The sequence below is a fragment of the Coturnix japonica genome, chromosome 7 (genome assembly GCF_054131305.1).
Source record: "Coturnix japonica strain WE chromosome 7, WE-NBRP24, whole genome shotgun sequence".
NCBI classification, from domain to species: domain Eukaryota; kingdom Metazoa; phylum Chordata; class Aves; order Galliformes; family Phasianidae; genus Coturnix; species Coturnix japonica.
In genome coordinates this window covers 2,426,722-2,445,546 of record NC_140669.1, presented here as the reverse complement: position 1 = coordinate 2,445,546, position 18,825 = coordinate 2,426,722, and the positions used below count along the sequence as shown (strand labels likewise).

Genomic DNA, 18,825 nt, shown 5'->3' with positions numbered 1-18,825 from the left:
ACCACAGGGCATTTTTTCAAGCCCAAATAACCCTTAAAAACAACTAGAAGTGATCCAGCTACTTGTGGATTCTCTGAACCTGCTGCTGTTTTATTTCTGTAATGACTTCTCAGATCTGACATCGATAGCTGATCTCTGTTAAGAACACATCATGACATGCCGGTCAGGAGGGCAGCGATGCCTGCTGTGCTGCTCTTGGGATGGTCACAGCAGCTGAGGAACTGCTGAGTGAACCATGTTCTGAACCCACCCCATAGCAGGTGTGAAGAATAAATCCTACACATGTTTGCAGAGTCTCACTCCTGTGCTTACAGCCACGAGTGGCCATAAAGTATCACTGAGGACCATACACAGTCCCAACAAAACCTTCAGCTGCAAACACTGCTCCTCAGAAAAGGCAAGGATCAGTTGTGCACACTGAATCTCTCATTTCCTACAACTAATGAGGCAGAAATCCTACCTCACTTGACACATCTTTCTTCTTGTCTAATTATACTGTAATTATTAACTGCATGCTGCTACTTCACAGACAAAGAAGTTTTCAAGTCCATGCAGATTAGCTGTAAATCTGCAGCTAATATCTCAATAGTGCCTTAAACACCTATTTTAAGTTTTTCCACGTGAGACGACTTGTGTTCTTTTTAGGTGGGAATCACAAAACAGGAACACAAAACCATTCCAGTTACAGAAACCCTCCCAGATCCCCATGTCCAACCCTCTCCACCCCCCCATGCCCACTGCCCACATCCCTCAGTGCCACATCCACAGCTCTGGGATACCCCCAGGGTTGGCTGCCCCACTTCCTGTGCCATGGGTAATCCATGGGGTGCAATTCTGCTTGCACTTAAATAGACACGTACTGAAAAGAACTGCAGGAAGGGGTCACGTCTCCACGTACCTGGAGGAAAATAAAACTCCTCGTGTATTCTATAATCCCAGCACACTGGTGTCTGGAAAGAACTGAAGTGATCTGCATTTTGTTTAATGTTTGACTTCACTTTATAGCCTTAAAGCCCTGGACACATCTGTGAGCAGACAGATCCTGGAGCAGCCACACTGCTGCAGAGCTAAGATCAGGCACCCGATAATGTTCTCCATCCTGCCACTCTGAGATGGAACGTCCATCAGAGGGAAACCCCAAGCAGTCCCCAGGAGCCAGACACTACAGACAGCACTGCAATGATGAGTCTGGGGAAGGTGTTGTGTTACTTGAGCCAGACACAACAGATGGAGACGGCGGACTTTTGGGCAGCAAGATGGCCCCAGTAAAGGAACAGCACTGAGACAAAGCACCCACCAAAACTACAGGGAAACCCACCCATAGGGAATTACAGCCCAAATGCGCTTTCTTGGCTTGTTACCAGCTGAGAAAGTTGGCACTGAAGCTCCCATTTAACATCTCACGTGTACGTGGACACCAAAACTTCTCGTATCTGGTCTCAAGTAAATTGAAGTGCAAGGCAAAAACAAGACCAGCAAACAAGATTTTAAGCAGTGAGGGGATGCACAGAATGCTGGCGGGGGAGCGAGCCCAGCCACAGGACAGCCATGCCTGCACATCCCCAGCTATTTCATAAGCTTTTAGCTCCATTTCTGCAAATTAAGTTGAGCTCTGAATGAGCGCAATTTGCCGCAACAGGTTTATTCACATCGAGACGAAGCCGGGCCAGCATTTTTCCCCAAAAGGATTAGATGACTGTAACTTCTACCACCTGCACTCTATGCATGTTTAGACTGCGGGGAGGGTAATCACCGCACTGCAGGGCAGGATCCGCGGGGGTCAGGAGATAATCTCCCTCCCATCTCTCCGTTCCTGACGTTGCCCAATTGGTGAGGTGCATAATAGGGGATATTAGTCTCCCCCGAAGCGCTGTTATTCATCACTGCCACGGGCAGCTCCGCAGAGCTGAGATTATGAAGAACGGCAGCCTGTTCCTTCCAGCTCCAAAAGACTCCAAGCTGGAAGGCCACGCCGTTTTTCAGATACAAATTATCTCCTCCTTCTTTAAAGCCTTTGCAGTTGAGAACCTAAAGGTGAAGCACCGCATTGCACGGGGCCATATTAGAAGAGATTATTAGAAGAGATTACAGTCACACCAACGGCCTGCAGACCGCTGAGAACAGCGCGTTTTTAAGTTAGTTTCTCTTTCACTGCTAAATTCCCTTTTACATGCACAAATATCCGCGCGGGGGACACTCAGCGCAAACACACCGACACAAACCAAGCACCGCTCCTACCTCCAGCGCCGCTTCTCAGCCTCTATAACTCAGGGTAGGATTGTGAATTGCAGCTTTAACCCCTCCATCACACTGCGAGATGTGCCGGATCTCCTCCCGGAGCAACCAGCAGCGCAGCCCGGAGAGCAGCCCGAGCTCCGGGCAGCTGCCGGCCGAGCACGGGGGGTACGAACGACGCAGCGCCGCGCTGCCCGTCTAACAACACCTAGAGCAGCACAGCGGCTTCACATCGTGCTTTTTACATCGGGTCCCCCGCACAATCCCGGGGCAGCCACCCCCCACCCGGCCCCGCTCACCTGCCGTCCGATGCGGCCACGGCTCGGCGCTGGGCGGTGCTGCCCCGCGGGGTGGGGACGGGGCGGGGAGCGAGCGGCGCTCGGACACCCCCACATCACCCCCACACCACCCCTACACCACCCACCCCCCTACCCGGGTGTCGGACGCCCCCACACCACCCACCTACCTACCCGGGTGTGGATTGAGGGAGCTCCACCGACACACGGTGCCACACAACGCTGCAAAGTTTAGTTCGGTTTTATTGGCCACTGTAACGGTTTTCAAATGATACATCATGCAGTCTGCCAGCGTACCCATCCGTCCCCGATAGAACTGCAGAATGAAGATAAAAAGCTTATCTCCATGGGATGGGGAGGAGAAGGGGTCAGATCTGCTATCAGGAGATTAATACATTTCAGCATTGCTTGATGCAATGGCAAAATAATAATAATAATAATAATAAAATTCCCCTTGTTACCAGCAAAAGGTGTCCACACTTTATTGTTTTTTGTTTTTTTTTTTTCCTAAAATGAACACTACTGTAAAGATACACAGAGCCCAGAGAATACACATCTGCAGTACACGGCACACACTTGACAAACTAGACATGGATAACTCTACGCAACGCCTCAACCCCTGCGGTTCTCCCACCACACAACGTGTTCCAGTGGACCAGATGGTGAGCGAAGTGGTGCAGCGGTGTCCCATCCCGTGCAGCAGATGTTGGCCGGTGAGCTTCAGTTCATACAGGCACAGCAAAGGGGAAAGTCAAAGCAAGAGGAGGTTCAGCTCGTCCTGCCAACTCACTGACTCCAGTTGGTGCACACCCTCATGGTTACACAAGGTTCTCCTCCTCCGACACTGGAAACTGGATCAGGCATTTTCCTTTTGAGCCTCCATGAGCAATTCAACTGAATTCAACCTCCAATTCAACTGAAATATTACAGCTCCAAGCCTTATTTATGGAAACGTCAGGCAAATGTACTTCAATGCGTAAGGCTTTGTGGAATGCAGTTTAAAAGCTACTCATTGGGTTCTGTTGGCAGAAACCATCGTTGTAAAGGTGTTTGTATAGTTTGGGGTTTGTTTTTACTTTGTTGATTTTCAGTATTTTCAGGATATTCCCATCTCCCCCTTGGTGAGCAAAACACAACCTGCAGATGCATCAGCCAAGATCTTCCCAGGTTTAACTTTCCTTGCTTTTGAAATAAACAAGTCAATGAAACATGAATTCAAGGAGAAACTCAAGAGGGTGGTGACGCACTGTTCACAGGTTGCCCAAGGAGGCTGTGGATGCCCCATCCCTGCAGCCATTCAAGGCCAGGCTGGATGTGGCTCTGGGCAGCCTGGGCTGCTGGTTGGTGACCCTGCACACAGCAGGGGGTTGGAGCTGGATGGACATTGTGGGCCTTTTCAACCCAGGCCGTTCTATGATCCAATGACATCATGGAGAGAAGCTCAGCTGAGCAGGAAATGGTATTTTATTCCTTGAAAAAGAACAGTACACACCTCAGTTCCACCTGAATTATGGTTTCCATTTGTCAACAGTGTTTCCACTAGAACGTGTCCTATGCAAGATATCTTAGGTGTGAAGTTCCATTTGCTCTATACAAATCACAACCTGAAAATCAGCCTAGAATAAATATGACACAACATTCAAAGAGCAAAGTAAGACAGTATCAGGTGCTGGAAATGACACAAGACAGGGTTTGATCCCTGCAGAGCAGATGTGAGGCTTTCATTTTCTATCTATAAAATGCATAAGACTTAAAAATGGTACAAAAGTTAGATATACGGTAAGCAATACAAACTTAAATTGCTTCATTACAATAGGCTCCAAAACAAGAATCTATAAGCAGAAGAAGTGCAACTGACAGACTGGATAATTTCCAGTTAAGCCTGTAACGTGTTCCTTTTGGAGGAGCTCAGCCTGATGCACTTTCTCAGTGTTTCAGTAATAGAAAGTCCTCTTACAGTCTTGAAGCAGAAGTTAACTTGGAGAACCTCACTTTAGCTAGATGAACTGACTGGCTGATCAGCACTAGCACAATTTAGGGATGTCAAAGCTAACTTAGCACTCAAGCTGAAGAAAGCTGTCTAAACTGTCATACAGAACTGATGATAACAACGCGAGCAACTTGGGACGTTGCATTTAAAATGCAACTCCCTGCCAAACTCTGAATTCAAAATACAGAACAGCAGCTGCACCGCAGAACAAAATCGGGCAGCCACTAAGAGTTCAGTATTCCTTTCTGAAGACAACTGCAACAGAACAAAAAGAAGAGGATAATAAGTTGATAGCAGACAGTTCAGCTCTGAGCAGCACAGAATGGGTCAGAATTAGTAACCCTGTTAAAGCCTGCATATGGTGAGTTCACAGTTCATTTTCCTGGCAGTGCACACGCACGTAAAGAGAAATAGAAAACTCTGAAAAAATACAAAATAAATACATGCAAAATTTGCAACTTCTTTAAATTATTTTTGCAAAACGCTCCCAAATATAGTGCAACATCTAAGAAAAAATAATAATTAAGTCCAACTTACTCTGCAAAAAACTAAGTTAAAAAAAAAATCACAATATTTCCAAATGCTCTCCATTACCCGACTGGTTTCATGTCTGTCTCAACCTAAGAGCAAAGACTTGCAGGAGAAGATGGAAGGGTCACGCACAGCTGTACCCTCCCTGTGAGCCACACTGCTGGGTGACACAGATATGTGACACAGCAGCAGGAGCAGCTTCCACCTGCAGCTGTGCTCTCAGAAGGATTCCAGTGCCCCCTTGCTGAGGAGCTGGACACGTTTCTGCCTGGCACCAGGGAGATGAGAAAGGCTCTGAGCACAGCAGGATGGCTTGCACGTCGTTACACAAGCAGTAAGTACATTTTTTTCCCCTTGCAACGCGCTCTTCACCTCCTAACAGATGTATTTCCCAATTCGGTCTGCAAAGGACAGCCTGTAACCCACACCTCCTCTTGGTCCCTCTATACCTTAAGGTAGGGCTGGGGCTCTGGGGGATGTTTGTGTTTTTTTAGGGAGTGCCTGTTCCAGTCAGGGACTGTTCCCTCCCGCCTGTGAATTCCAGTGTGAGCAGATCAGGGCTTGCTGGAGGCTTTCCCAAGACAGGACTTCTGTGGCATTCTGAAAGCTTTCAGAGTGTCATGGAGAACAATGCTGAGCAACACACGGCCAGCCAACACGCATCAGGAGAACCCCACCACTGTAGGGAGAACTACAAGCAGACCAGCTCGTAACTTGAAGATAAGTCACACATACAAGTCTTGTAACTACCAAACTCCAAAAACCTAAGTTTATACTAACAGATTTCTCTGCATCCCATTTGATCTTTACCAGGTACTGCAAGAAAGGTCATTTTATACAGTCCAAAGGTTTTATCGGGATTTTACAAACGGTTCTTTGGGGAAATTTCCTTCCAAAAAATGTAAGCAGTCAAATTAAAACCATGTAGCAGCACATTTTCATCCCTTAAAAATATAAAATAATATGTATATTATACAGTAAATCAGTCATGACAGAGCACAATCACCTGCCTTTGATGGCACTTGGTCACCAAATAATCAAATCTTGGATGCTGGAAGTCAGGATTTACTGATGTGACAGAGGACTTCCAACAGCATCGGGCTGAGCGGAGAAGCCCCAGCCTAAGCCAGGGGGTCACACACTGTCGGTGCCATTCTGGGTGGCAGACTTCCTATGGGTACTGAGATGGTTACGTTAAATACATTGTACAAGTATCTGTAGAAGAGTTGAGCTGAAGACTTCTGTACACGTGGAGATCCTACGAAGCTCAAAATACCTATGGCCAGTGCGTCGCAGATGGCGGTAGGAAGCGCAGGTTGAAGAGAATGTGGATCAGGTTGAAGAGGGGGGTAAAAGAAAGTAGTGACTTAATGATAGTCTGTAACATGCTAAGTGGGACTGACCTGTCAAAAGAGTGAGAAAGGTAATGATAATTAGTGAACATTTTAGATTAGAAAGCAGATATGCAACAAGGCAAATAACTGATACCAACACTTGGCAGAAACTCAATATGCCACGAGAACATGACTGTAAAGCACCATTTTAGGAATTCAAGGAACGAGTCTCAATTATTAAGTCTTAAAGAGGAATTTTGACAGTTTCCAGCCCACAGATTGGCACAGCCATAACAAAACAATGGCCTGGATGAAATTCATTCTTTGCCACTTCTAACGCAGCTTGTCTAAAGACATCCTTAAGCACAACAGAAAGCTCTTTTTCCCCCCTTTTTATCTGTTCGTTCCCTTCATGGGATTTTTCTCCCTACTGATAGGAGCTGCAGAACAGACACACACATATATCTTAATTAACAAGTATTGCAAAGATATTATGAAAGGAAAGGAACAAAGGGCTACAAATCCAGGCAAGCCATTCTTCTGCAAAGATCTCCTGGAGAAAAGGTTCCTTCCTGATGTGTATACACATACAAACACACACACCTATATAAAGAATATAAATAACATGAATATAATATCAATATAAACATATACAATATTTTATATAACATCCTGACGAGGTATTCCCAAAATCGACAGTACCATTTTACACAAAACTACTGCTATTTTACAGCCTTCTCTCTAATGTCACAATGGCTCCTTCCAGAAGTTCAAAGTAGGCTGATAAGTATGAAGTTGATTTGCAGCTTGTTACCAATAACTGGAAGTACCAATCTTTGGCTGCATTTAGAAATTTTACGCTTTTCTCATTAGCCATATGGAAAGCAACATATAAGCAACTGAATGTGCCCAGTGCTATTTAAGCAGCTAAGACAGGATCTTGTAAAGAGAGCAACATTTTGCTTCATTACATGTTTTCTTGTTGAACTGTTTAACACAAAACTTTTCAGTATTAAAGATGAAGGTATTAGAAAGAATCAACTCATCTGTGTTTTTTGAATTTACCCTGATTTAGTGGTGGGAATTGTAGCTCCCTCCTAGTTACCACCCTTCTTAGCAAAGTAGGAGGGATGGCTGGTTATTAATTCATGCATTTTATTGCCTAGATTAATCTAAATGGCCTGCCTAGATTAAATATAGTTATTCATCTTGCTCAAGGATGGGGAGGTGCTGGGAACATACCAGAGACTTTAGGATAAGGGAAGTCACATTGTCAAAAGCTTGTTTGCACAGTGTGTTTCACAAACACGGGTCCCATACAAGCTGGTTTAATAATTTCAGTAAGCTGCGATGGAGCATTACTGCAATTGTTAGCATATCTTCATTTCACTACTTTTCAAATGAGGTACCAGACAAGTTTAAGCAAACATGAGAAGGGCAGGATAGGCAGATAACCAGCTTACTCAGGATCTGAAATACGAAAGCACATGCTTTGTCAACATACTCAGCTCCCTGCATCTGCTCTTGGTGTGCCTGCCTGTGCAGGGGTCCCATGCAGCACCTGAGCACACCCTGTTGTGCCACTTTGCTCACAGGTGTATCAACATCAGGAGAAAGTCCTTCAGACTGCCACCCCACCCTTGAGGAAAGTGCTATAAATACAGTGGTAGCCAACCTAGAAGTTTGTATACAGCACTTGAACTGCTCTCCAACACAGCAACTCAAGTATTTATTTCATATAATCAGCCAGATTTGTCCTGCACCTCAACTCTGCCTGTCCCAGAGCTCTGCTAGTGCTCCTCTGTCCCCTTGGTAAGGTGTGTGATGTAGTTAAAGCAGACATAAAGATGATCTCTGGTCCATCTTAAGACAGCTATTAAATGATGAGCTGCAGAAGTGCAGCACCACCACAGCTCAGCTTTCCCTCAGTAAGGTGAAGAACAGGAACGTGGCCTCCAGATGGGGTGTACGGAAGGATTCTGAGCAGGTCCACGTTAGGCATTTAAAGACAGAACTTCCAAATGAACTGATCTGTTCTAACACAGATCTGCATACATATTTCAAGTAAGAAAAACAATTCAGCATGGATTTCTACCAAGCCAGGACTCACGCTGCCACAGTTACCCTTTTAGCCACACCAATGTGAACTCCCATCCTCATAACTTCATCAGATCTGCGCTTGAGCTATGCCCCAGCTAACAAACTCACTGCACTTAGATTTCTGAAGATTCCTGAAACTGACACAGACAGAGGAATTCTCTCTTAGCGATTCATTCCTTGCTCTATGGAGTCTTCTGTTTAAGCTGGCAACTGGCAATTTGCAATTTACAACAATGTTTTATTAATGCCCATTGGCTGTTATTGATGGGGTGTTCTGCTCAGGTTAATGACTCTCAATTCCTGACTGGTCTAGCAGCAAAAAATGGCTACTGTCTTCATTGTGAATGATGAGTGAAATAAAACAAATTTCCCCTCATCCTGGTATAAAATTGTCATTCTAAAAAACGTGTTACTTGACAGCAAACATTTATCTAGAAAAACCATTCCCAATTCTTTTTCTCCTCTCCCATTACCTATGACCTTCTCAGCTCCAGATGTGGCCTCAATCTGCTTATCCCCTCAGACAGAAAACCCAGCATCTAAAGCACATGAGATTGCTCTTTATTGACTTACAAAGTCCTATTTTGTGATATGCTCCATTCGTGTTATGCCTGTTTATTTTACTAATGACTTCTGTTACGCTACAGTCGTTTGCTCGACGCATGCCTATAGCTGGTGTGTGGCCTGCTCATGTCTGACAGCTTTAATTTCACAACAGATGGTCTATTAAAGGCCTGCCCAGTTTAGGCAGGTAGCAGCTTTTTTCCCCACAGAGCAGCTTTTATTACATACGTTTAGAAATAATTTATAGGCTTCTTTATCACGCTCCTCTCCCTTTGCTATTTCATGGGAATGCAATGAAGTAGATAGAGGCTATATTTCCCATGAGATGGAAAAGCAAATTTCAGTTCAGAATCAACTAACTCATGAAAGCACTCGGCAAAGACTTGCCTTAATTCATCCACAGCAAAAATATGCTGCTTGCAGCTACAGGGCTCACGGAAAACACAATGAACAGAAACAATCCCCACGACACAATAAAAGGTTGAATGATGTGATGGATGGTTTGCATGCATGCATGACACAAAGCATTCTCAATAAAAAAAAGAAAAAGAAAAACACACCCAAGAATGCCAAATGCCTAAAGGAAACCAGATACTATCAGAGAGAGTCGTAAAACAGAATTAATCCTCCAGAGGAGAAAGAAGCCAGGCTTGGAAAGGCAATCCAGGAGTCCACCAGCTGCTTTCCACAATCACTCACTACCATCCAACTCCTAATATGCTCGTAACAAAATTATCGACTAATCCACCCCAGAAAAAAATGAGCATTTAAGGAAATGAATAGAGAGATGGGCGCATGAAGCAGTCTTATGGGGCTCTGTTGCTCTTCTTTCCAAGACAAGATTTTGAGTAGACACAGAAACCTTAAGTGCTCACAATGAAGTAAAATATTTACATTTTCAGCTGAAGAGAGCTGACTAAGAGTGCAAAGCAAAAGAAGCAGGAGCAAAGTTTGCCAAATGCTGACACAAATTCAGAGAGCTCTGTGCTGCTGCCAACTTAAGGCTGCTTTAGCCCTGCCCTGGGCTGCAGGTCTCTCTAGGCACTCTGGGTACAGCTGCTCAGGAGCAGGAGGGAGCAGATGCTGCTTGTGAGGGGCAGAAGGAAAAGCTAAGTGCTTGTGAAGAAGCATGTTTACCATATGGATCCATCTCTCAAGTAATATCTCACCCTAAAGCATGAAGTTTGCAGCTTCTAATGTTTTCCATTTTGAACTCTGACCAGGAAAAACCCTTACTAGTTTGCAGGCAGCTCCTGCATGGGCATGGAAGTGCTCGGTTGCTTTTCAATCACACACAGCTAGTTCCTAGTACAGGGTTATTTACTAGAAGTCTTTATCCTTAAAGAATACCACAAGGAAACATATTCATGTTACAGAAAGTAGAAAATGGAGCAGCCTCTGGAACTCTATTTTTAATACCCAAGTTTCACACTGCTGTGTGCTGATTTCAGAACAGACTTGCAGTAGCATTTCAGTTTATTAAAAAAAGTTTCAAGTGACAAGTCACTAAATAAAAACTCTGAGCAGCAGCAGCTTGCAAAGTACTCTAAACAAGGCAACCCTCACTTAATTACTTTCTCAGTTAAAACACAGGCAAAAGACTCCCACTGAAACTAGGAAAAAAAAATACCATTGGTCTGCTAAAAGCAAAATATTAGTGGTGATCAGTGACAGAACAGTTGGGCCTTTGGTCTTACTTCTCATCTATTTGGCGCTGTGATAGTAGCTGGAGTTGGACATCCCACCCCCTCGGATGGCATGGACAGCTGTTGGAGACGACGCTGGGTAATGACCAGGGCGGATGGGCTTGGCTGCAGAGAAAGCAGGAAACCAAACAACACAATTAGCTTTTTCCAACAGGATTTTACCTCACCTTCTCCTTTAGTACAAAGCCCATCATGTACAGGAGAGAAACTGCTTGTCAGTTTAGTCTGTAATCAGAAACACAGTGTTCCCTTACCTCAAACAACAACAAATACATCGCTCTTCTGTTTTTGACAGAATCCATCTGACCATTTCATGCATGCCCATCATCTCTACAAAGACTGTGGGCTGTCTGTACAGCATAGAGAGAACTCAAGACTCATTTGGTGCTACTGATGGACTTTCTATGTCCAATTTCCTGCCACGGCTATTTGTGCATTTCCAGAAGAAGCAGAGACAAAACTGATAATGGCTTTTTAGGACTGGCAGCATAAGGCAGGAAACACTGCATACTAATTTTTCCCTTGGGTTTTAAGGCACCAATGTTACCACCACCATGCAATACATTATCTTTCTATCTTGTCAGTTCCTAGAAATCAGTTCAGAAATTGCCACCTGAAAAGTCCCATATTGAACACTATTTGATTGCATGCACGGATTCAGGTTGTACCAGAGATACAACAAGCATCTGCATTAGACAGGAATATTTGACTCTACACAGCCCAAATGAAAGCACAAGTAGTAATGGGAAGAGGAGAGGAAGGAGCTTAAAGGCAGAACAAGAAGAGCACGTGGGGAGCAGGAAGAAATCGAGAGACTAATTTAAAGAGACACTTTTTCAGGTCATTAAAATGGCACACAAGACCCATTATGCCATTTATTTACTGAGCTAAATAGCAAAGGCACTTTAAACTTCAGGTGGGGCATATTCTATTAAGAAGTGAAGCCTTTGAAGCTGCTTGTGCAACAGGGGAGAAGCAGACCCAGAAGTTTGCTCCAGACTCCTGCTTTCAAAGCTCTTTTCTTTCACAAATGAGCAAACAAACCAACCATGAAGTATGTGAGCAGTCGCTCGCCCCTTAGCAATACACCCTTACCGATCTGAGCAGAGTGTGCTCTCCGTGCCATGTTTTTGGCTCTTACAGCCTCCTTAATGCGATCCACCTCCTGCTGGTACCTCTTGCGGTCTCTCATGGCATTCTCCTTGGCCTCCTTCAGTGCACTCTCCAGGGCCTTAACTCTCTCTGCCGTAGCTCTAAGTCGTTTTTCCAGCTTAGGAAGCTCACAACGAAGATCTGCATTATCACGTACCAACTGCAAGAAGAGAAGGTTCAAAAATACCCTGTGAGAAACCATAGCAAAGGTCATCTCATAAGGAGAGACAGAAATCACCTCTGTTCCTCTCCGCAACTTGTACACCATGAGGGAAGGAAACAGGTTTCCTCCAGAAACACCTGTAAAAAGTTTATGCCAAAAACAGATTTTCTCTTCCTATTAATCATGCTGGTCATTTGTCCAGCTGAGCTACCAATCATTCACATTCAGCAGGAAGATCAAAGAACACGATTTCACAGATGACTGAAGGTAGAAGGCTCTGGACGAACCCTGCAGGGAATTACTGCAACAACCAAACTTCCAGACCCTCAGAGCAACTCAGACAGAAACTCTGCTTTCTCAGCATGCAGACATGTCTGGCATTTCAGTTACTTGATCACCGCATTGCTTAAAAACCACAGTGCTTAAGCATAGCTTACAGTCAATACTTGGATTCATCAAGAATTCACCATCACCGATGGTCAGGGGATGTTTACCTTCTTGTTCGCTATTCAAGCATTAGGGAGAAGCAGAAACTTTCTGTTCCTCAACCATTGCTAAGAATTCAGCTTAAGGCCTGTAACCATAAACATGGTGATGACAATATGTAACTTTAAATTCACAGACTTCCTTGATTATGAACCCGAACAAGCTCTACTGCTTATCAGAATAATATCTAACGTTATATTCAACCATAGGAGGCAGATTGATTTTTAGGTAAGTAAAAACTGATACAAACAGACTCTTGGTTTAAACAAAACACAATACAGATTCTAAAGAACAATTTATTGCTAAAAGTCAACAGATAACTGTTCCAAAAAAATAATACTCCCCTTTCTGAAGGGAAGAAAGTGAGTTGGTACCACATAAATAATACAGTAAAGCAACAGCATGCAGTAACATTCACACATCGTTTCGCAATCAAAACCTTTTACACCTGCTTGCTGGTCCAGGCTGAGCGCCAAAAGAAAAACACAAGCAAAGCTAAAAAGAAAAACCATTGTCACAATGAAAGTGTCAAGCACATGTTCTACCAAACAGCCCTAGTTTGGAATACGTGCAGGATGATCCCCTATTCAGGTCAAGCCAAACGTTGTTTTTTATTTAAGTTTCTTATGAGACATGAACTCCTCAGTTGTTTTTGAGCAAATATACATTAATGAGAGCTATAGAAATCTGAAAGACTAGCAGAAATGTGAACAGAATGCAAAAAAAAAAAAGGCACTAGAGTGCAACAAAAAAGCATTATTCACACGTCCTGATTTCCACATTTAGAAAGTAGGTCTTTAAACCATCTGTTAAGGAATCTCAGAATACTGAACCTTAATGGACACTTGTCCCAGTCCAGCACTGCTTGCATTTTTGGCATTTCTACAGGAATAAATAAAGCAAATCTTGGATCCTGCTGTGTCTCCCTATCAGTTTCAGAAAACCGCAGTTGAGAACGCTATGTTAGTATTCATAAATGAAGCCAGAAGCCTCTTCTACTACTTTGTACTCCGCGTCTGAGATGTGGGATATGGTTCGATAAATCTGTCATCTTAGAAGAGGGTGGAAACTGACTTAGTGGCAGAAGTGATCCAGTTTTACCTACTGAGATAGATATACCCACACATAGACACCCTAATCATATTTAGGCTCTCAAGTGAGCAGAGGGCTCTCCCTGATCTATACCCAAATGCTTGCCTACAGCGCACCCCTACACCTCCCACTTGTTGGGCTGGCACCCACAGTGAAGGGCTCTCGTTGCTCTGAAAAGCAGACATCCAAAGGAAACAGGAGCTCTTAAAAAACAGGGAAGAGATGGCAATCATCATGCCCAGAAATGGCCAGCCTCAGCATTCCTGGGAAGGCACCAGCTCTTAAGCTGCACAGTAAACCTCTATTTCCAGCAATAAAACCTGGGGTGAAGTAGGAGGACGGGGGGATAGATGTTCAGTGTGATGCCCACGTCTTCCCAAGGAACTGTTACATGTGATAAGCCCTGCTGTCCTGGAAGTGGCTGATGGCAAGAGCTGAGTGCACTCCTTGCTTAGATTTGCTTGCGCAAGCAGCTTTTGCTTTACCTATGAAACTGTCCTTATCTCAAGCCACAATTCTCACACTTTTACCTTTCTGCTTCTCTCCTCCATTCCACTGATTGAGCGAGCGGCTGTGAGGTTCTGAGCTGCCTGCCAGGGCCAGACCACAACAACATTCCAGTAAGTAGGTGTAGTCCTAATGCCAACAACTTCAATTGAGAACTATAGGTACCATTTCCTTAAACAGTACCTACATATTACCTTCAAAAATTATTCCCTTAAACATATAAAAATAAAATTTGGGGGGAAAGAGATGTAATTTGTAATACTAGAGAACAGTGTTACTCGAGCAGTTTTTCCTATGGGTGAAATTACTATCAGTCAATGAAAAAGGCACAATGGCTTCTGATTTAATAGGAAAAAACAAGCACTGGAAGAAGTGAAGCTCCTACCTGTTTGTGAACCTTAGTAAGCTGTTCCAGGTTGTTCTCAAGAAAGGAAATCTTCTGCTTCTGCGCAGCACTTCCGCCTCCATCGTCGCTGTCAAGCTCAACGCTCTGCACAGAGGGTTCCAGGGGTCAGCAAAACCATGCAGAAACTCAAGAGGAAGCTCAGGCATTTTGGAATGTAAGTTTGCCATAGACAGAAAAGCCTTCCAGAGCCCCAGATTAAAGAGAAGTTATTTCACCTGTTCATTTGATATTTAGGGGCCATATTGCTCTCCACAAAGAAAATGAAATATTCTTACTGAACAATGTATGGATCCCGAACAGGACCACAGACTTTAGGTGGGGAAAGAATTTCCCTTTCTCCAGTTCTAGGTAACATTTTTACTTTATATAGTTATACCAGTTTCTCCAAAGCCACTTTAGAGAACTGTGAAGTACTGTGAAGCCTTTGAATAATTATGCAACTTTTTACTCTGATTCAACAATTAAAAACACCTGAATTTGAATGGTCAAGTAGCCTCAGGATCATAAAGTCACAGTGTCTGGTGTAGTTAACTTGCATTAGTGCAAGTTATATTGAGCAGTTTCTGGTACCCATTATGCCATCTTTCTGAATGCAGTAACTTCACTTAACTACCAAGACTTGTAGGACCCAACAAGAGCCAAAGCTTGGGTAACCATCAGGACAGTCTTAATGCTATTGCTCACTGATACTGAAAAAAAATAATAATCCCATTTTGTAATAATATGCACATGTGGATTGCAGTATATTGGATGACAAGAGGTATTCTTACTTTTTTAACACGAGTGGTGAGATCTTGAACAAACAGCTTGCGTAGGTTATGGAGAGTCTGGAGTTCTCTAGCCTGGAATCAATTTACATGAAAAGACACAAATCAGTAAGATAGATAGTAGATATTCTGGGCTTCTAAACAAAACAAAGACATCTCTGCAAATTCACATAGATAATATGACTTTAACGTGATCCACTTATAGAGATGTCCCTGCCTGGTACATGCATTGGCTGTTGAAGCAGCCTACAAACAAGCTGCTCACAGAAGAGCAGGGCATGCACTTTTCCTCTTGCCAGTGCATTGCCATGTGCTGTCTGCAACACCACAAGTCTCACAAACTGTCCACGGTTACACATATCTACCTACATGAATCTGGATTCACTGCATTGCAAATTCATTGACTGGGTCTGAGTGCTTAATCACTGGAGCAGGAGATGCAGAGTGTGCCATTCTAAACAACACAGCAGCAGAAGAGAAGCCTTCACAAGCAGACCTCCAACCCAAAACTCATTCCAATGAGCCCCCTCGTCTTGCTTCTGTATCAGCCCAGCAGTGGGAAGGAGCACAGGGCAGCAGACATGGCCCCACAGAAACTATTCTCCATCCCTTCCCCAAAACCACCATCCAAATGCCAACCAATGCCTACTGAGCCTGATGCATAGGGATGAGACCTCATTTGGCTTTCCTCTACAAGCCACTGCATGGGCCAAGTGAGAAGCAGGTAGGCATCATTTAGGTGTAATTACCCTGTATTGAGCATGCTGGTCACTTCAGGTGCTTTCGAGGAAGAAGGGCAGCAAAACACAGTTCTAGCAACCTCAATAGCGATAGGTTTCTCACAGGAGACTACAACAGTAGCATTTTACCTAGACTTTGGAATTTGGGAAATGCACAGACTTAGCTTCATAGCATCACCACAGAATCACAGAATGGTTGGGTTGGAAGGGACCTCAAGGATCACGAAGCTCCAACCCCCCGCCACATGCAGGGCCACCAACCTCCACATTGAATACCAGCCCAGGCTGGCCAGGGCCTCATCCAACCTGGGCTTAAACACCTCCAGGGATGAACGGGGCATCCACAGCCTCTCAGGACAGCTGTGCCAGCACCTCACCACTCTCAGAGTAAAGAACTTAAAGCTTATCTGATATAAATTAGTCATTTTCATGAGCACCAGCGCAGGTGATTTGGTTACACATTAGTGATGAAAACATAGGGGAAAAATAACCCTCAATAACTTGTAAACACGACTTACCACTGTTTCCTCCAGCCCTTTAAGATCTTCTCTTGCTTGTTCCCTTTTTTCATTAAGCAGTCTAAAAAGATCACAACATTAAACATGAAATCAAAAAACGTTTTAAAAATATTCTCTTTTTCCTGTGGGTTAAGAAATGGGGGATTTGAGATTTGCCGTAATATTTCATAGAATTGGAGCTCTATGGCACCATTTCAGCAAGCATCAAATCTACCATTAAAAAGCTTAAAACTTTTAAAGAAGGAGTAATTAGTAATCATTCATTTCTACTGCACACTGCCTTTGCTACTGAAATCCTATTTTCAGCACGAATGTTTCAACACAAATGCTTCCCACCAGGATATTTCCTGTGCACGCATTAAAAGGCACCAGATTCAAGGACACCAGTTGAGAAAACAGTTGACTTACATGAGCTTTTCCAGTTTCATTTCTCTCTCCTGGTCCTCAATTTTTAATTTATCGTAATCAGCACTCAGCTTCTCTTGTTCCAGTTGCAGCTTCTGATTCATACTGGAATGGAAAGAAAAAACAACAAAAGGTCTGAACAGCTCAGTCCTGAAGGCCATAAATACGCAGTTCAGTTTCCACAAACAAAACTAAGTAATTCTACTGTAAAATTCTGGAAGAAATTAAGGCTAACGAATCTAAAAAACCAATAGTTTTTATTTTCAAATACTGGAATATTAAGCAGCCAACCCTATACTCTCCTGCCTTGTTTGTCTTATCTTAAAGGTCCTTGCTCAAGGAACATTTGGACGTTGTGTTGAGGGACATGGTCTGGTGAGAACTATTGGTGATAGTTGGACTGGATGATCTTGTAGGTCTTTTCCTACCCTGGTGATTCTGTGACGTGCTGTTCTTGCATTCTTTCTGTTCTGCTTTCTCATTTCGCTACTATTATTCACCCACACTATAACTATGGACAGGAGTGCTACATCATGATTGCTCAGATTTTATGAACACTTCAGAAATAAGAGCACAACAGTAAAAAGAAACCTTAACACCTTTCCAAGCAGGGGGGTATCTAACAATTATATTCCTGTGTCACAAAGAAATACCACGAACGTGAAAATGAGATACACTGGAGTGTGTGACATAGCTGTTGCGCTACTTTTCCTAAGACTCTGAAGTACAGAGATAGCAATTAAAACTAATAAAACCAATCAAAAAAGCAGTCCTGTAGCATCACAGAGCAGTACAGGAGCACAAGGAGTGACAGTGAGTAAACATACTCTCTGATTTCATCGATTGTTTTCTGCTTCTCTTCAATTTCATCTCTCAGCCTGGACAGCTGCTTCTGATGGGCTTCCCTGTGACTCTCCATCTGCTGCTCCAGTGCCTTCTGCAGAGCACAAAATACAAATCATGAAACAGAAATCAAGTAACATGCCTAAGGTTGCTTTTTATGCATAATGTAAATTAACCCATCTTTCTAGATTGTTTAGCCACAGCCCTGACATTTAAATTGTATGGTTAGATACATTCCCAGCTGTAAGAAAAAAACTGAATATCAGAGTGACATATGGCTGAATCCTTTTTCAGCCATACCCAACAAAACCATTCGCAGCCATGGATGCTGGCTCTTATTTTTCAGTTCTCTGTTCAAGTGATTTGAGGAACCAAAGCAGCTCCAATAAGCAAACACAGTGCACCAAACCTCTGTGCTCTCTGAAGTTGGTTCAGCAAACAAACTGGTCTCAGAAGACACCTCAGATACTCAGGTTATAACTTACTTTTTCCTTCATCTGGCCACCAGCCTCAATACCAGCAAGTTCTCTAATTTCAAAGGTCACTCAATTCTAACAGATCAGGTTTTCTAACAGAAGCCAGCAATTCTGACAGAGGCAGAAAAGTAATTTTAAAAGCACGCAACACGTACAGGAAGACAAAATTACACTCTAATTATCAGCTAATGAATGATCTCACCAAGAAATTGACTTTAAAATTGCAGGCACACGATATTACCTTCATTTCCTCTGCGTCCTGAAGCCGGGTCAGGTGCTCCTTCTCCTTATCTTTGAAACTGACTTCGTGCATTTTTTCTGTTTGAAGTTGGAGACAGTTGAGAGTTAACCAACCAATCATACGACATCTCTATGTCAAGCCATACACAAAGAACAACCGTTGCTTGCAAGGCAGGCAGCAAGATCAGGGTGAGGCTGATCTGAAGGGGCAGACACAGCCATGGTTTTGCAGTACCCTACGTTTAACCACTGTCCAAACCCTGCTGCACTTACT

The 18,825-nt window shown here is 43.6% G+C and overlaps 2 protein-coding genes across 13 annotated transcripts in view; both read right to left on the bottom strand.

Moving 5' to 3' along the window:
* The window catches only part of LYPD6B (LY6/PLAUR domain containing 6B), a 31,030-nt gene extending 28,450 nt beyond the window's left edge, over nt 1-2,580 (bottom strand). For 7 of the 12 annotated variants that reach the window (XM_085552943.1, XM_032445920.2, XM_085552941.1 and 4 more), the window contains exon 1: nt 2,239-2,569. The gene's annotated coding sequence lies outside the window, so the exon portion shown is untranslated. Of the gene's footprint in view, nt 1-2,238 lie in introns of all 12 variants that reach the window. The other 5 variants (XM_085552939.1, XM_085552938.1, XM_032445921.2 and 2 more) reach the window with 1 other exon arrangement.
* Nucleotides 2,581-2,756: 176 nt separating this feature from the next.
* The window catches only part of KIF5C (kinesin family member 5C), a 59,567-nt gene continuing 43,498 nt past the window's right edge, over nt 2,757-18,825 (bottom strand). Inside the window, exons 18-26 of the mRNA XM_015869249.3 lie at nt 18,553-18,629; nt 17,820-17,929; nt 16,996-17,097; nt 16,588-16,648; nt 15,333-15,404; nt 14,542-14,646; nt 11,852-12,068; nt 10,748-10,861; nt 2,757-6,455 (exon numbers count right to left, since the gene is read on the bottom strand). Of these exons, the coding sequence (XP_015724735.3) occupies nt 10,755-10,861; nt 11,852-12,068; nt 14,542-14,646; nt 15,333-15,404; nt 16,588-16,648; nt 16,996-17,097; nt 17,820-17,929; nt 18,553-18,629 (851 nt within the window). The 3' untranslated portion in view covers nt 2,757-6,455; nt 10,748-10,754. The remainder of the gene's footprint in view (nt 6,456-10,747; nt 10,862-11,851; nt 12,069-14,541; nt 14,647-15,332; nt 15,405-16,587; nt 16,649-16,995; nt 17,098-17,819; nt 17,930-18,552; nt 18,630-18,825) is intronic.